Source organism: Sabethes cyaneus, chromosome 1 (assembly GCF_943734655.1).
Source record: "Sabethes cyaneus chromosome 1, idSabCyanKW18_F2, whole genome shotgun sequence".
Taxonomy (NCBI): Eukaryota; Metazoa; Arthropoda; class Insecta; order Diptera; family Culicidae; genus Sabethes; species Sabethes cyaneus.
Window position 1 is genome coordinate 108,686,231 of NC_071353.1, and position 17,036 is coordinate 108,703,266.

The window sequence follows — 17,036 nt, forward strand, 5'->3', positions numbered from 1 at the left end:
ATATTCAATGAATACTTTGTTAGCATGCCTTGTCAACTACAAAGAGCTCTTCAAAATGAGTTCAATGGTCAGCAACAAGTTTGCACTTTAAATAGTAGTACATCAAAATCAATCGTTTTGCTACCTGCCTCGGAAACAGAAATAGGAAATTACATTCGAGAAATGCAAAGCTCGAGTTCTGCCGGTATTGATTTAATACCTCCAAATTTTTGAACAGAATGCCTATATTATACTCCCAACGTTAACTACTCTCTTTAACCGGTCAGTGATTGAAGGAGTGTTCCCAGAGCAATTAAAAAAGGCACGCGTTACACCCATCTGTAAGAAAGGTAGTAAGTCTAATGTTGGAAATTATAGGCCTATTTCAATTCTTTCTAATGTGTCTAAACCATTTGAAAAGCTTATCCATACAAGGTTGCAACATTTTTTTACAACAAATAATTTAATTAATAAATTAATAAAAACCAGTTTGGATTTCAACCTCAGTCGAACACCACAATGAGTCAGCCTAGTCAATGAGATTCAGACAAGCGTGGATCAGAAGAAAATATGTTCGGCAATTTTCATCGATGTATCTAAAGCATTTGACTGTGTCCCACATGATATGTTGCTACTCAAATTAAACAAATATGGAATAAGAGGAAATGCTTATGGTTTAATTCAGTCATTCTTAAATGATAAGAAACAAATAGTTCAGATAGACACTAGCAGTAGTTATGAATGTATGATTCAATATGGGGTACCACAAGGATCCACATTAGGACCCCTTTTGTTTATCATCTAAGTTAATGACATATTCAAAGTGACTTTAAAGGGTACGCTCAGAATGTATGCAGATGATTCAGTCATTGTATACAGTGCTGACAATATGGAGCAATTATTTGGTGATATGCAGCATGACTTAAAACTGATATATGAGTGGTTTTTTAATAATAGTTTAACCATAAATGCTGCAAAATCAAAGTACATGGTATTCTCAAGCACGGATCGTTTCAGTTCTATCAGCCACAATCTTTTTCTGGGAAATAGTGAACTAGAAAGGGTCCAAACCCATGCCTGTTTAGGACTACTGATTCAACAAAATATGAAATGGAATAGTCATGTAGATAATATTCACTCAATAATAGTTAAATTCCTTGGCATGCTTAGAAGAACTAGTTTCATGCTACCTTCTAAAGAAAGAAAGTGTCTGTATTATGCGCATGTTCACTCACAGATAACTTATTTAAACATAATCTGGCAAAATGCTTCTGATTACGTCATTAACAAAATAGCAATTACACTAAACAAGTTTATGAGGATTATTTTCTGGGAACAATATAACGATCCAAATACAAGAACAGCTAATTTGTTTGTGAATAATTACATGCTGAATTTCAATCAAATTAAGTTTTATGAAGCTGTTTCATTTGTATACAAGATGAAAACAACCTTATTAAGCACGATTTAAATTTACAAAGGAATCGTGATTTGCACAGATACGAAACACGCGCAACAGATGAATTTCGATTAACGCCATCAAGAACAAACTATTTACGATTGGGTTGCATATATAGCGCAACGATTAAATTCAACAGCTTGCCATCACATATCTAAAATATAATCCCTCTTTATAAATTCAAAAAAGCTATAAAAGCATATGTTTTGAGCATGTAGTTTGGATTAGATAAAGATTTATAATTTTAAATGCAACTTTGTCGTGATAAGAAGACATCAATACCAGTCAGTAGTGACTGTCGGTGGTCTACCGTGTGTAATTAAAATTGTATATAATGGGGGAAAATTAAAAATCATAAATTGTAAACTCAAAAATTTGTAAAATAGGTTAAGACAATTGTAACAATTTTACTTAGGGGTTTTTATGCCTGAGTTGGAAATATGATTAAAATAAACAATAAACAAATAAATAAATAAATAAAAATAAAAAAATACAAAATGAAAGTGTAGCCTAGCATCGGTGTATGACACACGTGCTACATTTGGCGAGTGCTGGAAGATTACGGCATCATGAAGATACCAGATGATAGTACTGTTAAAAACATTTTTAGTTACCCCGTTGATATTAAGAATATAACGGCGCATTGTACTAGGTGATTTTATCATGTCGAAGCTGACAATCGGATGCGACGAACTCGCCATCTGGGAAATAGAGCCCCATAAAAAGTTTGACAGATGGCATTTTACGCGTCTACCGACAAAATAGGGTGCCTAAGACATCAACCTACTAATCAACCTACATCGTTGGGTTTCGTAGGTAGGTTCATTTCGTCACCCGACTTATTGGCGAATTTAATCTGTTTTCGTAGGGTATCAATTAAATCGGTCAAAGAGTCGGTTTAGTTTGCAAGGATTAGTTTGTCAATTAAGTGCATCGATCAATCATCAAACGGGGTCGGTTTTCGTCGCCCGACCCGCCACCCAATTTATTGATGAATTTAATCTGTTTTCATAGGGTACCGTCGATTCGGGCGAAATTGATCAGTCGGGTGAAATTGATCAGCTTGGACTAACGAGTAAAAAACTCTTTATTCTACGTTTATACTGATTCATAAAGCTGAATATGCACCCATCCATATAAAGATTGAGTTACAGGTCAAAGTCACTCGGCTTTCAGCAAGATTGATCTTGTGAATGGCTTGATTTTTTAAAATTTACTATTTTGATCGAATCGCAATTTTCAACATGCCCGATAAAACTCCTTGCTGTTAACACAAATTTCGTTGCAGAAGGAAATTTTGATAGAACTAATTCGATTCTCTAATTATCTGGCTGTGCTTTGATAATTTCCATGAATAAAATTATGCGACAGAAATTGTTTGATTTGACCTTTTACGAAATAAAACGATTGATAACATCATGAACTGAGGCAACATAGATTTCTAGATCGCTATGGGTGCGAAATGGAGCTGCCACCTACGAAAGTTTATTCTTTCTGTAAAGCAGAATGGAGATTTATAAAAGGGTGCAAAAGACAGACAATACTTCGCACAAATTTTACAAACGCTCCATATGGCAGTTGCATGAGAGTGCAAGAGATCGGTTTGTGCTTACATAGCGAAATGCAACTACACATTCAAAGAGACAGTCAAGCTCCCGTATATGAGGAGAATTAAATTATTTGTTTCACTAGATTGGTGAAGATTGTATACGAAAATCGTACATTTACACATATATACAGCAATGTTTAAACAAAAACAAACGATTACGATGCTAAAATTGGCTTAATATCTTTTCTATCGTTCATATTTATTTAGCAGATGCATCAACCGTGCTAATGTAGAGCTGACTGTTTGATTTTTGTGCTAGTTGCTGTACGCGACATTGTTGCCTACATACAGGCAATATCTCGATTACGCCAGATTTTATACTGCACGTAAGGTTATTGCTGTCAGAGCGTATGGTTTAATAGCAATATCGTCTTGATTTCTACGTGATCAATTTCACCCGTTATTTGTAAATTTTCAATTTCACGATTACATTAAGTTTTATCTAAAATAAAACTATTTATATAAGATATAGATGATACTGTCGTGTAGCCAGCACTACAGTACTTATTTTAAAATTGAATCATCTTCCTAAATATGTTTCTATTCAAAGATATTTAAAATTTACTCGAAAAAGTGATCAATTTCACCCGAATTCACGGTATCGATTAAATCGGTGAAAGAGTCGGTTTAGATTGCAAGGATTAGTTTGTCAATTAAGTGCACCGATCAATCATCAAACGGGATCGGTTTTCGTCACCCAACCCGTAACCCGATTTATTGGCGAATTTAATCTGTTATCGTAGGGTCTCTATTAAATCGGTCGAAAAATCGATTGAGCCTGTATAGAAATACCTGTACATACCTGCTGACAAATCTGAGTATCGAGAAAATGGCGCTACGGGATGATGTTTGTGGAGTTTGCATCAATAGTTGGTAATTTTACAATGTTCGAGTGTAAATTATTTAGTCAACAATTTTAACAAAGTGTTTTCGTAGGTACGAGCGGTTTGAATTGTGCTTTATTTGCAGTTGACAGTGACGGTGCCATCGGAGGCCATTGCATAGCAAAGGATAAAACACAGATTGCAAACTTATTAAGGAAGCAGCTGCCGAACCTGGGTCTAACCCAGGTTTAGCTGCTCTGATTCCGGCAGGGCAGTATTACCGATACAACGATCACTGGCACTTTCTTACCCAGCGGGTAATTTTCCTAGTTGCGCTTACAGTCTACTTAGAAAAGGAGGTTCTTGTGAGCAGAGATGCAGCGGAAATTTTGGGAAGTATGTTTCGGATGTGCAATAAATTCTAGAATTATATATATAACATAGTTCATTGATTTCAGTGAAAACCAATCAAGTCGATGGCTTTCATTTGGATATTGAAAATTATCCTGTGGGCGTTCTTCATATGGCGCCCGAACTGGTAAAAGTTTTGTTGCTACTGAAGCGGCCGAGGAGCCATAAGGTATTACAATTACAAATTTTAACAGTGAAGCAATAATAAAGATCTGAGTTTCAGGATAAAGAAAAATCTACCTGCTAAAGCCATTACACGAGGAGATACGGCTTGAACGGAATCGCAGTGGCAAGAAAGCAGGGACTGAGAGAGCAGAGACTTCTGTAATAATTTTTTAAATAAAAGATAAAAGAACAACGAGAGTGTGAGTGTGAATCGGGATATAAAATTGATCAACACAGACGAAATAGGTGGATTAATAGGTGCATAATATTGTGTATCCATCAGCACTAAATTGGACTTCCGAAAAAACGACAAACGATTTTTCTTCCTTACCGCACATTAAACCTAATGTCGGATGTAGTGCGCTGTATAGCAAATGAGACGCGCTATACAGCGCACTACTTCCTAATACACTAGGATTAATGTACGGTATGAAAGAAAAATCGTTTGCCGTTTTTTCGGAAGTCCAATTTAGTGCTGGATGCACAATATTATGCACCTATTAATCCGCCTATTTCGTCTGTGTTGATCAATTTTATATCTCGATTAATCAACCTATTTCGTTTAATTCCGTAGGTTGCAAAATTTTTTGCATCGATTAATCCGCCTATCAAGTTTGATTTACTTATTTCGTCATCCGATTCCTCCTCCGATTTGGTAGGGACCTCAATTGCATACACCTATTATTCCACCTATTTCGTCGGGTTGCGTAGGTTGCATAACATTGTGCCTCAATTCATCCGCCTATTTAGTTTGATTTACTTACTTCGTCATCCGATTCCTCCTCCGATTTGATCGATTTTAGTATGGAGCCCAATTGAATACATCTATTAATCCACCTATTTCGTCTAGATCCGTAGGTTGCATAACTTTCTGCCTCGATTCATTCGCCTATTTAGTTTGATTTACTTATTTCGTCTTCCAATTCCTCCCCCGATTTGGTCGGTATTAGTAGGGAGCCCAATTGCATGCACTAATCAATCCACGTATTTCGTCTGTATGGATAAATTTTATCTCCCGATTAACCAGCCGATTTCGTATGGTTCCGTAGGTCGGCTCTAATTCATCACCCTACTAAACAACCAACTTAGTCGGTTCTAGTCGATCGATTTTGTATACCTGAGAATCGGTATATTCCCCTGTAAAACTCCAATAAGCGTAGGCTGGTAAATGTTGCAAAAATCGGCCGATCCGTAGGAAGCTAAATAGGGCGATTCACCCTACGCGAACCTACTAAATAGGGGGAAAAGTAGGAGGGATTTTTTATGGGGAGGTTTTCCGTCAAACCATACCCCTCCTTTTCTTATTTTTTCTCGAAAGTACTCCCAATACGAGTGAAATGGTGCAAAAATATATTTTTTCCTTGACTCTAGAATTTACTACGATTTATTAAATAATGCAAATTGCAAGAATGTTGAGTTTCTTTTCACCAAATCACGAATGTTGAGTTTTAAAAAATTCGTTTCGGCTGCACTGCTTATCAAAATTTTCAGATTTTCTGGCAGCATTGCACAACAGTTTTTGACATATGTGTATCAGCGGTAGAGAGAAAAGGACAAAACGAATGAAAAGCTAATGATTACCTTCTTTTTCATTTCGTTTGTTGCTTGCCACAAGAGTAAAGAGTGGCACAAATGGTTTCGAAGTGGTGAAAATAGAGGACACTGGTACAAAAAGGCATGTAATACATCCGAGAAGTGACGGGTTGAAATATACTTATTTTAGTTTTTCATTTTTACAGTAGTTAGAGGCTTTAATAAAGAAAGTTTTATATGGGTATCATTTCTAAGAGTCAAAACCGAACATTTAGTGAAAAAAAATTTTTTGACGGAAAACCTCTATTGGCGACGGGTAGTTAAGACCGTCTGGAATGGAGAAAATTTTCTTTGAAACAGCACTAGCTGCCTCCGCTTACCTATGCTAACAGGTATTGAGTAACTAACCAGTAGCAGTTTACTCATTAATTGCATTTTATTCTAATGTTAATGTTACTATTAGAAATAAAATTGTATGTAGTAGCCAAACTGTGTATAAAGTTTAATTAAAATCGAGGGGCATCGGAACTGGTTTTTGCCAGCTTCAAATCATATGTGTACATAAAGATATACAAATATGACGCGCCGAAAAACAATAATAAGTAAACAACAAATAGGTTGCCTATAAAATTTGTTTAACGGGAAATTAGCAGTCATTAACTTTTCGTCGGAGAGCTCAACTTCGGAAGCAGTTTTTGGGCCCAAAAGCGGGGTTCTGTTTGTAAAAATATAAATACTGCATTCTTCTTGTCAATCTGAACACAGTGAATATATTTTCATGAACAGAATTTTTGTTTTAAACAAAAAAACTGCTTTTGAAATTGGGAGAATCGATGACGACTAATTTCACCTTAACTACTTCTACTATGCATTTGAGGTGTATGGCAGTAAACATCTCAAAGCCATGGTTATGGAGCTATCCCACCAAAATTTTTATTGTCATTAATGATGCTACTAAAAACCTCCAACAAACACTAATGGTGCTAATTGGATAAAAATATGGTTGATATGATATCATGTTATGGGAAACCCCCATGATACTTCGTGACTTTGTGCTAATCGAGTAAATTTCCAACAATGAAAGCACAGAGTCAGGCCACGTAATATCAACAAATTTAATTTGAGCTTAAGCATTGGCATGGAAAATATAAATATTATGTTTGCAATAGTTTTATTGTATTTCTGTCTGTCTGTCTGTCGGGTATGAAATGGGGAAGGCAAATGAGGATCGTCCAATATAGCTCTAGCTATCCCAAGCCCCTACCTGGCGCCTCCACGTGGCCATACCCGGTAATGCTCTATTGAGTAGCCAAGCTAGGAGGTGCGATACTGTGTGGTTCCCGGCTGCCTGATCTTATAATCGAGGTTTAGGATAGACGGCGGAGCCACATGATCTTGTTACAGTGGACCCCCGCTCGTTTGAACGATTCTTCATGCAAACTAACGGGGTTAGCTTTTAATTTGAACAACTGGTAACCCTAAATATATGCTGGAGCTTGTGTGAACTGGCTGCCCTATTCTTTGTTATTGTTTTGGGGGTTTGAATCAGTTGGCAGTTGCAAGCAGCGAATATTTCATTCTCCGATCAGATTTCTACCATAATCGTTGGGAAAACGCATTGTGAAACAGATTAAACACGCTAGATCAGTACAAACAAATCGTGTTTAGGTGCATTGTCTGCATAAGTAAATGATGCCATATTGAGAATGACATTTGAACAATTTTTAATTTGCACGTCGTGCAAACCAACGGGGTTCAAATTAAAAAGTGTTCAGAATAAAAACGGTCAAACAAACGGGGGTCCACGGTAATAGGTAAGCATAATATAAGTTATTTTAATTATTTTTTTCGTTTTAGCTTATGAAGCTTTTACTGCTATATAGTGAAAACTTTGGCCAATACGAGTGTTAATACTGCACATGGACATTGGATACCAGAAGAAAAAATAAATTAATTAGAAGCACTTATGGAAACTAAAAGGACGCAACTCTATTCCATTCGAAGGACTGCTGGTGAGATTGTTCTATTTTTACCCATATATACCACATTTCATAAATATACTAGAAGCGGGAAGAGGGAGGGACCATCAGAGTACTTGTTTGAAGCGGTGGGCCTAGGAAGAGTGAAACAGTCAACTTTCTAGGGTTAATCTTGGCCCGATTAACAACACATCGTGGATAATGAGCGGGCTCTTCTCCCCACCTGCTAGAGTCATTCTGCATTAAGACGGTTTATTCAACGATTGACTCAGGTGACTTAGCCCTTGGAAGGAGATTCTCTAAATCCCTGGTACGGGTAAGTGATGTTGCTTATCGACCAATTCCCTATTGGCCCTTCATACAAGAGTTGGGAAGCATGACCAATCGTTGAATATGTTCAACTCTTTTTGACATGATAGGCTCATTGCTATGAACGGATGTTCTGCTAAGGCAGGTGGTAGTACCATATATTCATATTCATATTCATTTCTGTCTGTCTGTCTGTCTGCCTGTATGTTCCTTATAGAATCGAAAACTACTGAACCTGTCGGCGCGAAAATTTGTACACAGGGGTTTTTGGGGCCAAGAAAGGTTCTTATAATGGTTACAGATCCCTCTTTGGCATGTGAAGGTTTATGGAGGCAAGAATTTTTTCTATAGTGACTCAAAACTCCTCCCTACTTTATGAGGGGTGGGGGGGGGGGGATTCCATACAAATGAGATACAAATTTCCTCATAACTCGAGAACTAATCAAGCAAATGGAACCAAATTTGGCATGTGAGGGTTTTAGGAGGCATGAATTTTTTATATGGTGTACTGAGAAGAAAATGAAACACAAATTTCCTCATAACTCTAAAACTTGTTTTCTTAGGTCTACTGACTTCTATCACTTTCCTGCAGTTGGGAAAAGGTTTTCCGTTAAATAGTACATTCCGCAAAAGGGTTTTCGCGAAATGGTATTCGGCGAAATGTTATACAATCACGGCGAACATTTAAATGCTATCCGTTTTATTTTATTAGGCTAAGCAATGGAGGGAGTTGTTTTCTAGTTTACTGTGAGAAAAAATTATATTAAACTACCCATGCTTTCATAGTTACGTAACTGCCAAAATGAATCATCTAAGGTTGAACTCCTCAGAAACTTGCAAAACTCGAGATTTTAGTTTGTGTCAATACGAAGTTTGTCGGGTCAGCTAGTAGTAAATAAAAAATAAAAAAGTTCAGAACAGATTTCTTGACATTTTGACCATGCATTCAAAAGTTAGCATCTATTAAAAACAAAAATTCAGGAAAATTCCGTAACAATTTTTGCCCAAAAAGGGATTTTTCTAACTTTTGAAAAAAAGGACATCTAGAAAAAAATGATTGCACTCAAAATTTTGAATGTATAATTTGCATGCTTTATTTCAATTTTGTAATATATCTGAATTTGAAAAATATCTGGATAGAGCGTTCGACATGGGGAAATAAAAAGAGAAATTAGACTTTTTTTGACCTGGCGCTCCTCTAGACAATTATTTTTGCACGAAAATCAACACTTGAGCTTCCCTTAAATGTACTTCCATGCAAAAATAGTCATTAGCTTGATTGCATCGTTTGTACGATGTTGCCCGTTAGAAGGTTGAGTAATTTCATTGTGACAAGTTGTCACAGACAACGAATATAGCAATATATTTTTTCAGGCTTCGTTACAGATAACTCTAATTTAATTCAAGTTCTAAATATCAGCCCTTGTGGCTCGAGCAGCACGTTCTTCATTCTAAATAACTCTAAGCGAAACACGTTCTCTTCTAAATAACTCTAAGCGAAGTTATACAGGGTGAGTAGTAATAACTGTCAGTGTTTCTTGGATGTGTTTAATTAAAAATGGGTTATTCACAGATGTGTCATTTTTCATTTGGAGTGAATTCAAATGTCTACACGCTTGCCTGTTTGTTTTGAATTTTCATTCGTGCAAGAGTTGTGTTAGAGGTGGGCGAAACCTAGGACAGGACGTGACATGTGACTTCTTATTCTTCTTCATTCTGTTTTAGTGATTCCCTTTCAAAATTTACTACGGCAACGAAAAGTGTTTCCAACAATTCAGCTGCAGTTTATGATAGGATACACTTGCCCTAGTTGATCACTAATTACTCAAAAACAGATCCAATCTGACCGAATTACACTTCCACTTCTATTTAGTTTCTTTTATGTCAACACGCTACGATAAATAAACTCCTGAAAACCTAGTAACGTGAAAAACTTGATGGTTTCAGTGTTTGCTGTTGTTTCCAGCAACACTTTTGCGCTTCCCCTGTGGATTTTTGTTTCTGCAGTTGCACGCATGAAATCAGTCAATCAGGAAGCTGGCTCTTTTTTGACAGCAAATTGGCTCTTTTGCGATACAACATGTCGACCAAGATTTGAAAGGGGCGGATAAGCCAACTGTCAAACAGAACGAGTGAGAGTTATTTTTTGCTGGAGCGGCATAGGAAAATGAACTCTCACTCGTTCTGTTTGACAGTTGGCTTATACGCCCCTTTCAAATGTTAATCGACACATGTCACGTCCTGTCCTACACTCTTAAATGAGTTTACACGTAAATTGGTTGGATTTAACTAAAACTTGGTTAAAACTACTCAAAATGCCAATAAGTATACAGACTCTGATTTTGAGTAGTTTTTCGATCAAAAAATTGATAGTAAGAACTTAAAAGTGCGCTATTTGTCACAGAGAATAATTCAATTTTCGGTAGCAAGTTGCCAAAATTGGTTGAATTTTTTACCCAAAATTTGAGTTTGTGCACTTTAAGGGCATTTTGAGTAGTTTCAACCAAGTTTCAGCTAAGTCCGACCCATTTAAAGGTAGTATCTTTTAAAAGTGTAGGGCAAAACGGCTCTTTTGTGTGAGGGACTCTAACCCGTTTATTTGTTACCGCGAACCGATTTAAATGAGCGACTCATAAACCTTTGCACGGTGCCTAACCTCAACTCTGGTTTGACGTTTTTGTGTGTTTTGTTTTGATTCCCTTTGTAACCTAATTTTATTGCTAGTGGGTTTATTACTTGTAATTCGTAGCACTTGTTTGCGGAAACCGGAAATGCCCAACTTTTCCGAAGCAGAAAAATGATAGCAGTTCTGCACAACATATATTTTTGTCATTTTTGCAGTTTTTTGCTTCTGGGTCTTGCGAATAAATAATCAAAACAAACCCCACAACACTGTCAAACCTGGGACGAAAAAAACGCACTGACATCTGCGTGCAATGCTTTATGGTCCACAGTTCGTTTGTCCACCAAGTTGACAGTTCGGTAAATTGCGATTCACGAACCAAGCTTCGTTCCTGTTCGTGCCACCTTCGGGTAGGTTTCGAGAACCGTGGTTCTTTTTCAGCGCTTTTTTCTGTGAACCGGTTCATTTGAACGGCTCGTGAGCTGTTTGCCCATCTCTAGTCGTGGTAAACATGAACGCAAAAAGCGAACTTGTGATAAGTCTGTTTTTGAAAATTTTTCGACCGCGTGATATTTTAAAGAAGCTAAACTTACTCGGAATAAACGAAATAGGATACCGGTTCTTGGATAATACTCTCCAAACCTGGCCGTAAACGCACTGTCAAACCATCAAACGAGTAAAAGCGCAAGTTCGGCGGAAACCCGATCAGTCTAGACCACTCAGTCTGGATCAGTCAGTGATTGTCAAATTCTATTCCTGCTACACGATTACAACCAACAAAATGATCGGGTGTATGCAGCACATCTTTCTGATATTCTCGGGACAAACTGGCTGTTCAAAGATTTCAGAATGTTTCCAGGCTGATGATATGGGGATGTTTCTCCAAAAATTTATTCATTGAACTTGATGTTAAAACCAACACTAAATATTGCATCGATAATGTTTTGAAGAACCTTTTGCTACCCATCATCACAAAACACTAGAAGAGTGCACCATACGGCTTCCAACAAGATTCTGCACCGTCTCACCAGGTGAAAGCTGTACAGGCTTGGTGTGAGGATAATTTTCCGGGTTTTTTTGTTTGGAAAAAGCGGCCTGCCTCTTCGCCTGATTTGAATCCTCTCGACTTCTGTGCATGGGGTTACATGCTAGGCAAACTAGGGAGCACCAAAGGATTGTCTATGGATACTTTCAAGCAACGTTTGGAGAAGATTTGGGAGGAAATGCCTCAGGATATCATGCGTACCAGCTGTAACGCTTTTCAACAACGATTGCGACTGGTAATTAAAGCAAAGTGAGAAAAATTTGAATTGGACTATTTTAAGACAAATTTTATACACAGCAGATGCCTAACATGATTTAAGAAGCTACTCTTCAGTGCTCCTTTAGCCGAGGTTTGTTCCACGCTTGACAAACTTAAACTTGTAAATCTACATCGACTAAAAACTCGGCGCCTGTCATATGTCAGATTATTTCAGGTGTGTTCTTCGACAGCTTCCGACCGACAGGCTGTAAGTTCGAATCCGGATGAGTGAAAAAGTAAAATGGCGGGCTAGATGAATTTTGAGTTAATCAATGATTGTCCTACTAAGTCTCTCATTATAAATCATAATAATAATAATAATATGAATACAAAAATGGACATGAAAATAACGAAACCCACAAAATAAAATAAATACTTCCTACATATTTTATTTCTTTTTGCTTGTCTAAATGTTGAACTGCTGTGGAATAAACGTAGCTTCAGTGTCATCAGCAGTAGTGTAATAAACATGTCTATACGTACTGAATAAACGTATTACTATACGTTGCCTAACAGTCATACAAACGCATCTTCCACGCCCCATATTCAGCACTGTGCTGTTTAAATTCTCCAAGACCAAGTGTATAAGCATTGAACAGAGGTATTTAGACATACAGTAGGATTTCGAATTTGGCATGGTTCGATTTTGGCATGCCTCGATTTTGGCAACAAAAGTATCCGTTTTTGGCAACACAAGATATTTCCCTTACAAAAATATGCTTAAATATCAGTCAATTTCCGCATACATGCTTTAAATGACGCAAAAATGATGCCCTCAGTGTGTTCATTGAAAAAGGTTTGCTGTTCTAGAATGTTTCGAACAATAATATTTCTAATTGCCGTAGGACTACGACTTACCGCAGGTTGCGAAAAACTTACTTGCACCGGACAGATAGCTCTCGGCGGGCTTTTCAAGCATAAAATTCAATTAAGCAATCGTTGATTAATAATATTTTCTCAATTTCTAACGCATTTACATTCAATATTTTCTTATCAAAAAAGGGTCTCGATTTTGGCAACATAGGCGCCACGCATTTGTTGCAAAATTCGAAATCCAACTGTACTTGAAAAGCAGCTATACAGCATGTGCTGAATAAAAGCTGTCGGTTAAACGTTTAATAAGCAAAAATTGTTCCTTGGGATGGATATACTTTACATGAAATACAATAAAAAATTAAAATTTAGGCAAGCATCTTATTTTTGTGTTTTGAAAGTCACATCGATTTGATAATACAAGACTAATGGAAGTACATAATGTGCAACTTTATTCTAATCCGTTAGGAAAGATAAGTCGGAAATAAGGAAAATATAACTTAAGACGAGTTCTATCGGTACTGTTATGGCTGGTTTACGCATGTCATTTTCGTACTGCTGTTAATGTCACATGACGTTCCCCCGTATGGAAGTATATAGCATTGATTTGCGGTGTCAAGGCACCGATCGAAGGTGCGGACATCTGCTTTAGTTCTCGAGGATATCTTTTCCACATCTAAAATTATACTTATTATGTTGAAGTTGCTGTTCGTTACAGTATAATCTCTTCGCGTATCAATCGGCACATTCTTCGACGATGTATGCAAATTAGATGGAAACGGTTCCAGTTAACCCATTAAGCCCCACACTTTTCCCAGCAGAGATAGAAAGTTGAAACTTTCAGGAAAATTCTCTTTTAGGTCAACTAAGAAAAAGCCGCTGACATGTATTTTTAATTTTGATCCTGTGTCCCGCAACGCTACGTTGCGAAAACGCAACGCTGGGCGTTAAGGGTATACCGTTTTTGCATACCTTCATTATTGTGCATATAAATGTTTCATACTTTTTTACCGTTAAATCAAATTTGGGATTTTTTTTGTGGTTTTGAGTATTAATAAAGATTAAATGAACGGCTTAGAGTATTACATGTTATGTTTTATGATAGATATCGAAACATTTGGGTTGGAGACCAGCTTTGCACTAGACGCATAGTATGCAGTTTGAATGCTAAATGCATGTCATCGCAGATGATTAAATGCCTACCAACAAGTTCCGGAAAGGTTGTAACATTAAATTTGGGCCCATGAAACTGTCGATGCCATCACTCAATTCCTGCAGATATTCCGGAGGCAAAGGTACTTTAACAATTTTATTACGCTCTTATCACAACGGCTTCTCCATCTGCCATCAGTGTTTGAAGCTGCGAATTCTATGTTATGTAAACTTTTATAATGTTTCCGGGATATTTTAAATAAGCGAAAGATAAGATTTACATTCATTTGTTTATTAAAAAGCAACGACATCAAATGAAACACCGCAGCGAACGAACGAAAACAAATGTTCCCGTTGCAAATTTTGAATATCGTTACTTCCTAGCGTTGCGTTTTCGCAACGCAAAGCTTCAAACCTACCTTAAAATTACAAAAATAATCAAAATTATGAAACAAAGTTTTTTTTGGTAAGCAACCGATTCTTACTAACACTGATTGATAGGTCAGGCGTTAATAGAGGTAAAATCGAGTTTTATGAGCATTTTTCCTTAACTGTCTGAAAAATAGCAAAACCTGTTGTTTTGTCACAGCTGTAATTATGTTACATGTAACATCTGACCTTTGAGCAAAAACAGGTCGATTAGATTTTTTTCCAATCTTTCTTTGTTTCTCAGGGTCCAAGTTGATATCTTCAACCGGGCCTTCTCTAGAAACGAATGAAAGTGCGTTGCGTTTTCGCAACGCTGGGAGGAAATGGGTTAAATAGCGTCACATAACATAAGAGTGGCAAGTGAGATAGTCGGAATGCTTTCGAAAGTCTCCCATTTTCGACCTTAGAAACAACGTTGTAATTTTCTATCACACTGCATGGTGGTTAAAAATCCCAATTAAAACACATTTAATTTGCCTAATGTTAATAAGAGAAACATAAGTCAACATCAAATCAACAGATGAACAATCAACAATACTTAATTGCGTGCTGAGTTGCTTGACACAAGTACAAAGCGGTATGTAAAGTATGTAGGTCCGTAACAAAATATTTGGTAGGAATATTCCAATTGAAAACAAACACTGATGTAACTATTCAACCAACTGTCACCAAACTTGTATCATGCCGTACAACAGAAGAGCTGGTTGGTCGCCGCAGGTTGATGGAAAATCAAGTTTCTCAGTTTTGTTTTACTAAACAGCCTTGGTGGAGTACGAGGAGATAAATGGCCGGAGTCCAGTAGTGAAACGGGTTTCCGATTGTTGTTATATATATAGCTCAGCCGTTGAGCACGCTTGTCTAACATGGAAACAGAAAGCGACATTTGAACTTAGTCGAGCGTTATTTGTAAATATATTCTAAGTTTATCGACCCTAGGTTCATCAAACAATGTAATGTCTTAAATTGACCACAAAACTGTAAGCTTTTAGGCCATTATCAAATATAAAACTTTTCGACACTATACTATATTGAAAGGTAATTTTCAACTACGCACAGCTAGTTCCGTTGGCGTTGGCTAGAACGCAGTCGTTTGCAAACCTGTTTCCAATTACTGGACAGCAAAACGAAGATACGCAGTATCTTTACAGACATGGTTAACAGCGCACGTAATGGAATTCCAGTGCAACTTACCGAATCTGGCCACAACGGTGACAACAATCGAGAGTGTCACCCGTAAGAAGGCGGTGACTTTCATTATTCAAATTTCTTCTTGTAAATCCGCGAGTCCGAATCCGTACTGACAGGGATAGTACCCGGACTATGAAGCTTGTCGTTTCGATAAATTAGCACGTTCGTGACCTGCGATTGCCAATCGTCGTCGTAGCACTTTGCACATCTATTACAATCAATCCTTCACTTAAAATAGTTTTGCTTCTTCACAGATGAGAGAAAAACAAGCACTTGTTTTCTACAACTCCGGCAGATTACTGTAGTTTAGATGACCCGTTCGTCGTTAACTGCTGCTAATTATGACCATTACTCATAACAACTTTGCTGCGCGACGGCACTTGACTTTCTACGGCACTGTCGGTTTAGCGGTCTCCAAATGGGCTACATTCTTGCGCCGCTGACCAATAAATACACACTGGAATTTTTCCGTACAATAATCTGCGGTGCACAATCAAATGACACCTCTGCTGCGTGCGGCGGCGAGGTGGTTGGGGCTGGAATTTCAATCCGCTTGCTTTGCTAAATAAGCGAAATTGAGCCCGCGGGTATCTACCGCGGGAAACTCCTAAAACTCTGAACGTTCGAAAACAGCACTCGCGCCTCTTTGATGACGTGTTCAGCTGCGATTCCGTTATTCAATATCTCACGTAGCAGCCGAACACTAGTCCTCGTAATTAGCCCCGTTCCAATAATTTTGATAAACGCAATCGACCTGATAAGAACCGATACTACTAAGTGCACCGTTTCCCACCGCTTAATTTTTGTTTCAGAGATAAAGCACGGGTTTCAGCTAAACCGGTATCTTATCGGGGCGGTTGTCTACGCGGAACTGAGCGGCTGTCTTCTGCGGAAGCACCATTTTAAAACGGCCGTCGTGCTCACATCTAAACGGCCGCTTCTGCTCACACGCATGCAGCGACAGAAACAGTAGGTTTACGGAGAGTTATTCCAGCTACACGTGGTTTCATCTCACATTATATGCGGTTCGCGCTCGATGCTGGACTAGTTAGCTAGCGTAGGTATGATATAGTTTCGAAAAAGATACGCGGATCGCAGACTCTCTGAGAAAGGTGTGTTCCTCCCAATCCCCAAGACCGGCCAAGAGAAGCGATTCACAGATGAGCGACGCCGACGCCACCGGTAACGGCATGCAAGAGCGGCTGGTTAAAGGTATATTGCAATTCCGCGGAAAGTGATCAGCATCTATTATTTAATTAT

The 17,036-nt window shown here is 37.8% G+C and overlaps 1 protein-coding gene across 1 annotated transcript in view; it reads right to left on the bottom strand.

Moving 5' to 3' along the window:
* The window catches only part of LOC128746085 (lateral signaling target protein 2 homolog), a 47,435-nt gene extending 31,414 nt beyond the window's left edge, over window positions 1-16,021 (bottom strand). The window contains exon 1 of the mRNA XM_053843135.1: window positions 15,780-16,021. Within this exon, the coding sequence (XP_053699110.1) occupies window positions 15,780-15,843 (64 nt within the window). The 5' untranslated portion in view covers window positions 15,844-16,021. The remainder of the gene's footprint in view (window positions 1-15,779) is intronic.
* Between the last annotated feature and the right edge of the window lie 1,015 nt (window positions 16,022-17,036).